At 42.1% G+C, this 11,248-nt stretch overlaps 1 protein-coding gene across 3 annotated transcripts in view; it reads left to right on the plus strand.

Annotated features, from left to right (window-relative positions):
* LOC130179492 (ephrin type-B receptor 1-B) overlaps positions 1-10,805 on the plus strand; it is a 159,857-nt gene extending 149,052 nt beyond the window's left edge. For all 3 annotated transcript variants that reach the window (XM_056392505.1, XM_056392504.1, XM_056392506.1), the window contains exons 13-17: positions 2,177-2,326; positions 4,274-4,467; positions 5,637-5,792; positions 6,624-8,101; positions 10,352-10,805. In XM_056392505.1, the coding sequence (XP_056248480.1) occupies positions 2,177-2,326; positions 4,274-4,467; positions 5,637-5,792; positions 6,624-6,732 (609 nt within the window). In that variant the 3' untranslated portion in view covers positions 6,733-8,101; positions 10,352-10,805. The remainder of the gene's footprint in view (positions 1-2,176; positions 2,327-4,273; positions 4,468-5,636; positions 5,793-6,623; positions 8,102-10,351) is intronic.
* Positions 10,806-11,248: the final 443 nt, after the last annotated feature.

The raw sequence follows: 11,248 nt of genomic DNA on the forward strand, positions 1-11,248 counted from the left end.
TCTCCGTCTTTCTTTGTTGTTTTCTCCGTTTGTCCCACCACTGCCTAATTCCTACAGTGCTTCGTGTCTTTTTCTCCACTGTGCTCAATGAGAGCTGAGTGTTGACTCCCCATCTTGCAGTGTGTCCTGACAGCGGTCTCCATTGAGGGTCAGATGTTAAATGTGTCTTCAGTGTCAGCGTCCTCTCAAAGGTCAAACTCTGAAGAGGTGCTCATTAATGGGCTCAGCCCCTCCACCTCTGCACTGCCACACAGCACTGACCTGTGGAAGCTACATTCTCTGCACACGCACAGGAAACCACACAAACAAAGCTGTGTAGGTCCAACAGCTTATCAATTTTTGGCTATCAATAAGTATCAATAAGTAAATAATTAATAATAATACTAAAGAGGGTCCTAGTCTGTGCTCAGGCCCTAATTACCTCCACAGAGGAGGTTATGTTATCACCCATGTCTGTTTGTTTGTCAGCAGGATTACGCTGAAAGTAGTGTTCCGATTTGCACCGAACTTGGTGGAAGGGATGGGACATGGGCCAAGGGAGAACCCATTATATTTTGGGGCAGATCCAGATCAATTACTATGAATTAGATTTTTTTTTTCTTGGAAGTCTTCAAAGTATATTCTTTGACATTGGCCTTGGCAGTGGTTGGCGCTGCACAGAGTGCCCCTCTAGTTACATTAAATAATAGGATTTAATTTATATTAAATCCACCTCAGGGCACCACCCGAAGAAGGGAAGGATAGCCAATTCACTGATTCAGTCTCATAAAATGTACTAACAATTTAATCAATTTGGAACCCATTAACTTGCGCGTGTGTGTTTGTGTGTATATACAGTAGAATTGCAATCAATAGATCTGTACCAAATTGTAGAAACCCATAGATCCTAACACCATAAATACGTTTAATCTTTTATATCAAGATACATGAATTATTTCCTGAGAAATTGACAGAAATGTTTGTAAATGTAAATTGCAATGTTAAGGAAATTGATTAAAGTCCTTTAACCAGATTGCTACCTAAATTTAATGGGTTGTCCTCTGGCCCGAGCTGCAGCACTCCACCAAATGCAAATTGGTTCAGTACTTTTTGCATAATCCTGCTAAAAACAAACAATCAATCAAACAGACAAACAAACACACAGGTGAAGGGTTCAGTGCAATAGTCTGCTCTGAGCAGGCCACACAGAGGTCAATGGTAGCTGGTTGTTAGGTCCATGGACGGAGTTCAGGTATAGGTGTTTTGTATAGGTATTTTGGGGAAAGTTGAGTTCAGTTGAAATCACACAATGAACAAATTTGTCTGTGGAGTCCCAGGAGGCCCTACAGCTGTTTATGTATATTCTTGTCCAGCATTTCAAACATCAGCCTGCAGTATGGAAACACCCGAAACAGCCATTTTCTGTATCTCATTCTCCTCACCTATCACTTTTCTCTCTCTCTCTTTCCCCATCTCCCTGCCCCTCTCTCCAACTCCTCTCTCCCGTTCTCACTCCCAGAAAGCCAGCAGGGAGCAGGGTGGTCTGTGTAGGTTGCTCTCTGGGTGTGGGTTTGTTTCCAACAGGAGCTTATCTGCAAATGCTCAGGTTCAGCTAATTGGCATTATTAAACTGTTGGCAAGCTCAACTCAGATATAAGGGGTGGTGCTGTGGGGGGTGTGGGGGCACAAACAGGGATTTATGTGTGACTGTCTGTTTGTGTGAGTGGGTGTGCACGTACAATCATCTATGTCTGTGCCTGTGTATATGTTCCCGTGTGTGTGTGTGGAATTTTAAAGAAGCAGCTGTCAATTTCAATCAACAGGGCGCGTGGCGTGCCTGAGGCCCAGGTAGCCCAATTACAGGCAGACACGCTCGACGTACGCGCAGAAGCCCAGGCCTATCTTCCTTTATTCAAACAGGGCTGTGGGAGAGGAGACGCTAAATGTAATGTTGGTCGATGTGTGAAGGGCGAACACTGTTGGGAGCTGCTGCTGAGGCAGAGGCAGAATCTGGTGAATATTTGGCTGCTGGAGGAATTGATACACTGGATGGATGAGGGTCTAAAGAGTTAGATGGGTGGAGGAAGACAGTCGAGTATGGTCGACTCTAATGTGGTACCACTGAAAATAGACAATTTTGGATCTTAGAAATTTCTCCCTTTTCACCCTTTCTGCCCCCTTTTTTTTCTCTCTTTAGGGTGGGAAGATCCCAGTGAGGTGGACAGCACCAGAGGCCATCGCTTACAGAAAGTTCACCTCAGCTAGTGACGTGTGGAGCTACGGCATTGTCATGTGGGAAGTGATGTCTTTTGGAGAGAGGCCTTACTGGGACATGTCCAACCAAGATGTAAGTGTTTGTTTACAAGCACCTTTGCTTTCTAAATGTGATATATTTCCTTTTGACGCACAATGTTGGGGTGGAACATCAGACAGCGAGTGACCAATGACCTATCAATTATGGAGAGAAAAAGAGTTTTATTTGACAGGACAGGCAGAAAGGTGTAACTGTACCCGCTAATGTGGTATGGCATCACCACTGATGAAGTAGCAGTTTTCCAGGAGGTTCAAGTGCCTATTTCATAAGATCATAAAAAGGAACATTTAAGTTGGGCTTTATCACTTTTCTCAGCTTCAATGCAATAAAAAAAAACAAGTTTGAATCTGAATAAACTGCATCATTAATAGAACGGCCATTGCTGTACAGATGCGGTTGTACTACATTTTCACCCCATAGATACACAATCAAGGATAACGCTTAAGAGCGGAAGCTGTAATAAATCACACATTTTTTATCAGTTCCCATCTCACAGCATCATCACTGATGTCCTTGACTCTGACTTTGAAAGCAGACTTATTATAGGCAGCCTCACACCAAACCCCTTTCCTTCCTGGTCGGCTTTTGAGAGCCATGAATGATTGCTGAGAGCTCTGCTCTGTTCCCCATGTCCGTTTGGATAAGGTCCATACACACACACAGACTCCCATAAACACACAAGCACCAACACAAACACACACAACCATTGGATATAGTCCCATAGTATGAGGTCTCTCTCCCTAAGCTGTCTTAGTGAGACAACTAGCCAGCCATCAGGCCTCTATGGACCCCACTCCACAAGGAACGTCCAACCCAGCAGATGTTGCCTCAGTGGGCCAGCAGCAAACACTGCCTGGTGGGACTAATGCAGGGAAGAGGACTGGCACCACTCAGCCTGTGCGGCTGCTCAGTCCACACACAAACACACACACAACCACTTCTCCATATGCACCATTTGTCAAGATTCTGCTGAGTTGCACTCTTACTGAGTTGCGCTCTTGAGTGGAGTTGCCAACCTACAGAGCAGCCTCTAATTTTTAATGATAGTATCTTTTACACTTGATTTCACACCAGACCCCTTATCCTGCAACTATGCATTTTTTGGAAAAGATTGCATCTATAGAGAGTATGGATATATATATATATGTGTGTGTGTAAGAGTTGGGTCCATCAACGTGCAATGCAGCAGTCTCTACTCTTTGTGTTGTCTATGAAGAGGCTTCACAAATGCAGAGTAAGCATGTTTTACTTTGATAAAATATATTTTTACTCCATCGTTTGTACATTTTTACAAACCATGCATTATAGATAACAAACAAAACGCGAAGGTCATTGAATTATATGTACTCCACGTCTGCAAAAGTCTCCAAATCTTCTTCAAGTTCTGTCTGAACTTCACTCAGCTCTTCTAAAACACTTGAGTCTTAACTCTGACTCCCCTGAAACTGTGTCTAACAAGGCCAGGATAGCCTGTGCAGCCTTTAAGAGACGTGTCAGGAAGCTGTACTTCACAGTGTTAATTATATGCAATCTGCCCATTCCCTGGTGACTTCTTTCTACAATGACACTACCTCTGTTCGCCTTTCCCACTCTTTCCTCACTCTGTCCTCCAGGAGTGACATGTGATTGGCTAGAGTCGAGAGGAAGGGCACATCAGCCTGAATGCTAACTGTCGGCTGAGTGACCAGAGAGAGTGTGTCTGTGTGGGGTGGGGGTGGGGATGTTGTTGAGGCTGTGGCGAGCGTGTCAGGATTACAGAGTGGATATGCTTAATGTCATCAGACACTGAAAACTCAGTCAAATTAGTGTTTTGTTTTTAATGAAGTGTATTATTGACAAGCAGCCAGCTTGTAGAAAAACCCTATTAGTGACAGCAATTGGTTGTAATTATTGTATGACTTGTGTAGTATGTAGATCTATTAATTATATCAGTTTTGAAATAGATAACACCTGCACCCCTTCCCACTCTTACTCCCTTAGGTGATTAATGCCATCGAGCAGGACTACCGTCTGCCACCACCCATGGACTGCCCCAGTGCCCTGCACCAGTTAATGCTGGACTGTTGGCAGAAAGACCGCAACGTACGACCCCGCTTCACCGACATCGTCAGCACCCTGGACAAGATGATCCGTAACCCCACCAGCCTCAAAGCTGTAGCCAACATCCCTGCAGTGTGAGTAAAAACACTTTTTCAACACTTTCTACATAACCCCACACATTCACCCTGAAGTGGACATTAAGTACACACAAATATACTTTTCATCTGTTTATATAGACAGTATTTACGCCTGTCAGCACCCAGCATGTAGCTACATGCTTACTTTTTTTTATCCTCTCACAAAATAAACATGAATTCATTACTGTTGATTGCATTAAACCTGAACTTCTCCTCCCCAGGATTTTTTCCACCCCTCGTATTGGCTTTATAAAGTTCACTTTTTCCACATTTTGTAGTAACACATAAATTATTCTTACAACATAATGACGGAGCAAAAACATGTTTTTAGAGAAATTAAAACATACAGAAACATCTCATTTACATACATATTCAGAATGTTTATTCGTTATTTTGTACAGGCACCACTGGCCTTGATTTGTTTTGAATCTTACTCGGCATGATTTTGCCAGTTTTGCAAACCTTGTTTTGGACAATTTTCTTCCACAGTTTCTCATAGATCCTCTCAAACTCAGCCAGATTAGATGTGGACTGTCTGTGAACTGCAAGCTTTAGGTTTCCTCACAGATTTTCCAATTCAATTTCCAGGGTTTGGCTGGGCCACTGAGGGTCATTCAGAGACTTGTCCTGAAGCCACTTGTTTTGTTGTAAATGTTGTAAAGTGAACTTTTGTCCCCATGTGAGTTTGACTTAGCTGAAGCGTGTTTTTCTTCAAGGCCCCTCTTCCTGTATGTAACTCAATTTACTGATTCTCTAATTGTGACTAGTTTCCTGATATTTGACACTGCGGAGCATTGCCGCAGCATGCTTCATTGTGGGAATAGTGCTGGCCAGATAATGAGTGGTATCTTAGTTTTAGCTAGGCATTCAGGGCAAGGAGTGAAGGTTTTTCTCCCGTGATACAAGAGAATCTCTACTCTTTGTAAACTTTTTATCATTGACGGATATCAATCGATAGATCGGGTCAGGATACTTTCCAGGGCAAATATTCATACAGTGCACACTCACATACACGATTTCTCCTCCATCTTGCATCTTCGCACACGCACACCCATGCAAACATCGTAACCACAGTTATTCTCCTTCTCTTTAAATCCCACTTCCTTAATATTGCATCAAAGCACCACTCTATATCTCCTCTTACCCCTCTCTTCTCTCCCCCCCAGGCCTTCTCAGCCACTGTTGGACAGATCCATACCTGACTTCAACACCTTCAGCTCAGTAGAGGACTGGCTCACTGCCATCAAGATGAGCCAGTACAGAGACAACTTTCTCAACTCAGGCTTTACATCCCTGCAGCTGGTGGCTCAAATGACCTCAGAGTGAGTTCACCTGCTCGTGTGCAAACGAAGATTTCCAAATCCATATGGCACTTGATGGGCACACTTATATAAAATGACTCAACGTCGAGTGCATGTATTTTTGGCTTGAATGCGCCCAGTGACTCAAGTATTTGAATGATTGCATCAAAGTAAAGCCCGTATGGTTTATGCATAAAAATATGACTCATTAGAAGAGAAAATAACATAGTCATTTTGGTGAGAATATTTCCATCTGTGCTATTCAAGTATCATGATATAATAATTAAGCATTTTCTGAGAACAATTTTCCAAAATATGGATATGGATGTAAATCCTTTAACTACACATTTTAAGAGGCATATTTATTCACTGCTGTTTATGTGGAGTTTTTCAAAGGTTGGGTCATGATGGCAATTCTCATAGCACATGTAGTATCAATAGACATAAATATTGCACTCCATTTATTTTAATTAACAATGGGGCTCGGTCTACAAATTTATGCGAAAATATAAAATCTCTAACATTTTTTATTAAAAATGTATGCTTGGGGCTTGGTGCAGTCTCTTTGCAATGCAAAGCAACATAGATTACTAAGTCTTCTCTCAAGTGATAGAATTAATTTTGTAAATTTGTGTTTACATTCATTCTAGCTTTCCATCCTGAACTTGTTTTCATATAACCATGTTAGGATTGCAAATACACCAGGAAATACAATGCCATTTTTTCACAGTATAATAGCTTCATACTCAGATGATCTATTCCATCTTCAATGTGATGGAAATCCTTCCATTTATTGCTTCAAAATATGTTCTTGGTTTTCAATTTCCTTTCACCCGGCCCATTTCTCTCTAGGGACTTGCTGAGGATAGGAGTGACCCTGGCAGGCCACCAGAAGAAGATCCTCAGTAATATCCAGTCCATGAGGGTGCAGATGAGCCAGTCACCCATCACTATGGCATGACTACAGGGGGCGCTGTGCCACGGAACGGGCAGCATTCGCAGGACCAACAACAATGGCAGCCCTCGAATGACCCCCGATCCATCGGAACGCGCCAGAGTGGAGACTATTGTCTTAATTTAAACCACAAACCATGACAACAGGAGACCAGGGTCTACACTACCACTTGGTTAATAGCTATCACACTTCATGCAATCCACGCCAGGAGTTCAGGGTCCAGACTTGATACTGTTTCTCTACTGATCCACAAAAAGAGGACAGACATCATTTTGCTGTGGGTATGAACAGCCATTCATGTCATTGTGAACCAAAATAACAATCGGATGTTGACACAGGGAATCTCTCACAAGTTCAGACTGTATGGTAAAATGAGTGATATTGTACTTCTATATTATCTGGACTAGAAAATTGTAAACAGAAGTGTGAGACACTTAGAAACAACGTGTGACCTGTGATTTTATCCATACTGTCGTCAATGTGTGCAATGAAGATGCCTTGACCTGGCCAGAAATAAGTCTCAGAAGAAAAAGCAATTACCAGTAGGAATAATTAGAGGAAGAAAAATACAGGGATGTACAGTGGAGCACCATTTTCAACTTTCACATCATCTTTTGCTTGTTTGAAGAATTTGACAAAATGTATCGTAAATGAACTGGTGAAAATTCAGAGCTTAGTTATATTTTTGTCTTCTACCATCTGTTTGATTGTTTGTTTGTTTTATCACTATAGCAAGATGCCGTCCACTTGTATTTTAACTTTAACACTACCTGTGGAGTCCTGGGTGGAAGGCCTTGCCAAAGGACTTCTTAGCCAGCCCCACCCAGATTCAGAGAATATAAATATGTTTATCTCTTGCTAAATATGATTATATCTTTCATAATAAACCTTCATATTGAAGGTGATATGTATGAATATGTATGTACAGAACTCTCTGCTTGCATTTTTGGCAAAGACATGTTTGTTGACTAGATTGTGATAGACACATGCAATGTGTTAGATTCCTATGATGCCCTGGTTCCCTTCGGACGACTGAACAACAGACACTGGCTTGTTCCAGGGGCACAAGGACAATCCTGACTGAATCTTAACCTGAGGAAAATATAAAAGGAATCATGGGCAAAGAATTGGTATTGTAGATCTATATGAAAAATTGCTGTAGGAGTTAAAATAATTGACAAAATATCCATTTACTGGAGATCATGTTAAATGTGGGTGTACACATGCTGTCTCTTGCTGGTGAGCACTTACTTGTACAGATTTGATTTATGTTAGATTTTCTTTTCGATCCGTTGTTGTTGTTGTTTGTGTTGGGAGTGCTCAGCGCCATCCAGAGGGGAAGGGAACTCCACGCCTCGGCCGGCCCAAATCCATGGTAAGTAGCTGCTGATCACACAGTAAAAACACTACTTAACATCAAATTGCTCTACATCTGGCGGATTTTATTTCAGGCAAATCCAGTTAGTCTTTCTCATCGGTGCCGCAAATATCTTGGCCGAGGCAAGATTTGCTGCAAGTTTGAGATGCATGGGAGAGTGGCTAATCAGGGCACTGGAAATCGGAGTGAATCAGCATCACTTGTCTACACAGTGAAAATTAACATCTGGGCTGAGGTTTGCCAACAGACGCCTGATGCCATTCCGATGAACATGCAGACTTAAACTGCCCAAACGAGCACACTGTTCACAGTGTAGTACAGTGAAGCGAAACTGCTGAGTAAATCTATGCACTCTCACTATATGCAGCTGCCATATGTGTAGGCAGGTTGAGCGCAAACTGCCATGGTGGCACAGAGATTTTCACACGTATGAATCTCGCCATAATTATTAGCTGCAGAAATTGGTGTTAGGAAATTCCCCCCTTGCTTGTGCTAGATTGAGAGATGTCTACATTATTCCCGAAAGAATCGTCATGGATGACTATGAAATGAAATAATGAATTAATGACTCTGAAAGTACACCGCAGTATTTCACTTCTGCATTGTGCACAAAGATGATTTGTCTTTTTTTTTAATCTGGGCATTGTGCTTCATGATTGGACTGTGCAACATGTTTTTTTTCTTTTTGCTGGTTACTTGCTTTAGTCTCAGGCTTTGGGAAAGCAAAAAAGTTTTTGATTTTATAAATCAAGTCAAATCAAGTGTTGATGAAATGTTAGCCACACTGGCCTTTAAAATTGAGAGCAAACTGACCTGAATGCTGCTGTGACAATTTTCAGCCATGGCTGTATGTCAAAGGAAGTCTCTTATGAATTCTCCTAGCTCACAGACAATTATCATGAGCTATTGTAGTATCAATTCTTTGCAGTAGCTGTGACCCCGCTGAAATCTTTTGGCCCTATTTTAAGAGAGAGATGAGTGACGACAGTTCTAGCCACCTTGCATCCAAAATTAGAAATTGATGGCAGGCCCATTAGCAGATTATTAAGTATACTCACCACCCTCAAGTCATCCTCCTCCTACTCTGTCTGTTCTGCCCTCTCTCCTGGCTACACCAGCTGGCTGGCAAATCTCCAGCTCATTTATCCTGGGTGTAACCAAGCTGTCCTGGGCCAGGGCAGGGCTGGGTTGGGCCGGGCTGGGCCAGGCCATGGCTGGCCTGAGAAATGGTTGGCTTCATGCTCCAGTGGGCCCAGGCAGGGGTGCAAACATCTGCTGGGACCCCCATCTGACAGGCATCAGCCACAGGGTGGGAGACTGATGGGACCATCAAAAAATAAACATACACACACACACAGAGCAACCCTTAATTATGTTATTCTCGTGTCTGGTTTCCAGCCTGATGCTTACTGAAGAGAAAGTGGGCTGAGACTGACAGAGTGTGTGCATATTATGTGATAAAGAGACAGGGATGAGTCAGTTTACAGGAGGGTTGGGTTGCAGGGCATATAGAAGAGATGGTTAGATGAAAGTCAGAAAGTTACTTCATCAAAGTGACTCAGCCCCCTTCGTCTTGCAGTGTGTTCATATGGCAACATCTCATTCATTATAGAAATGTTAATTTCTTTAGTTTGTTAATGGAAAATGCTGAAATCAAGCAACTGGATAGGTTCATGGACAAAATCAATTGCCTTTTATTTTTAATTCTCAGTTATTGATTTACCAAGTATTCTTAAATATAGTCACATACTCTTTTAGATTGGCATAAATCCCTTTCACTGAAGCCAGTGATTCAATTTGAATGCATTAGTCCTCCATTCAGCTTAGTGCTATGTATTTGCTTTGCAACCCAAGAGCCTGTGAATGAGATGATAGAATGTATTCATTATGCAACAGTGTAATTCTTTCTTTTTCCATTTGCTCTGCTTGTCTTTCTAAATATCTGATTGTACTGACACTCCAGTGTGATGAATGGAGAGGCGGTTCACCATACCTCTCTGAACGCTGTTTCATATGGAGGCCATTCATCACACACTGATACAAAACACAAGAACAGAGCTTGTTAAATGTTTCATGGTGCTGTAACTGTCTGAGGAGTGACCAACGATCCTCTTAGTAGCTGAATTCATGCCTGTCATTTAAAGGTCAGAACAGTGGCAGCTGTGTTCACCTGAAAATGACCTGACATGACTTCCCTGCAAAACTAAACTTATTAAACTTCATTCTCTTTTTTTCCTTCTGTTACAGACTCCAGACTTAGAGATTTACACACACATAAAACAGTATACACACAGCACTTCATGTTCACACACACACTGAACACCAAGAAGTATTTGCTGTCGGCAAAGGAGGAAGACCAGGTGAAATGGGACCTTTCCAGGATACCAGTCACGACCTCCCTCTATGGTACACAATGGCTGGTGAAGCTGAATATGCGTGTGCACATGTCATAGTTTGTTTATTTGTGTGTGCGAGAGAGACTGATTTCATGTGTGTGCATAGGCACATTTGTGTACAGACATTTATGTGTGCACAGGTACATTGTTTAAGAGCGTGAATGGTTCCTTTTTCTTTTTTTTTGTTTCTGTATAGCTACCACTTGTAAATTGTGACAAGTATGTGTCAAGAGTTTGTAAGCTGTAACTTTCTGAGAAATATTGTACTAAAATGCACTCAATAAAGGCCTTGGAAAACAAGTCAATCACTTTATGGTGTGTGACTCAGTGGGTGATAATTCTGTTTTCATTAATGGTGAGTCAAGAAAGCAAGAGAGGAAGGGTTATTATCCAGTAACACTACTGTCAGTGCTGTGCATGAATGTGACGTCTAATGCTTGGTTTCATAATGGCTAGGGAAATAAACAGCTTTTTGTCACTGCCGGTCTGCCTGGCAGCACGTGTTAAAAGCCATCAGCCACTAATAAACGAGCCGTCACTGGGATTACACGCAACCCCAAAAATTGGCTCTCCAAGAAAGGTGACAATATTTTGACAAACAAGTGGAAATTATCCTCCCATCTAAACTCGTATCACAGTCTCCAACACACAGTTAGACATACACACATACAGTACAAACACACACAAGCCGTTGCAGTACGCTTGTAAATTCTAGGTTGCCAGGGACTTTCGGAGCACTTCACACACA

Source organism: Seriola aureovittata, chromosome 12 (genome assembly GCF_021018895.1).
Source record: "Seriola aureovittata isolate HTS-2021-v1 ecotype China chromosome 12, ASM2101889v1, whole genome shotgun sequence".
Classification (NCBI taxonomy): Eukaryota; Metazoa; Chordata; class Actinopteri; order Carangiformes; family Carangidae; genus Seriola; species Seriola aureovittata.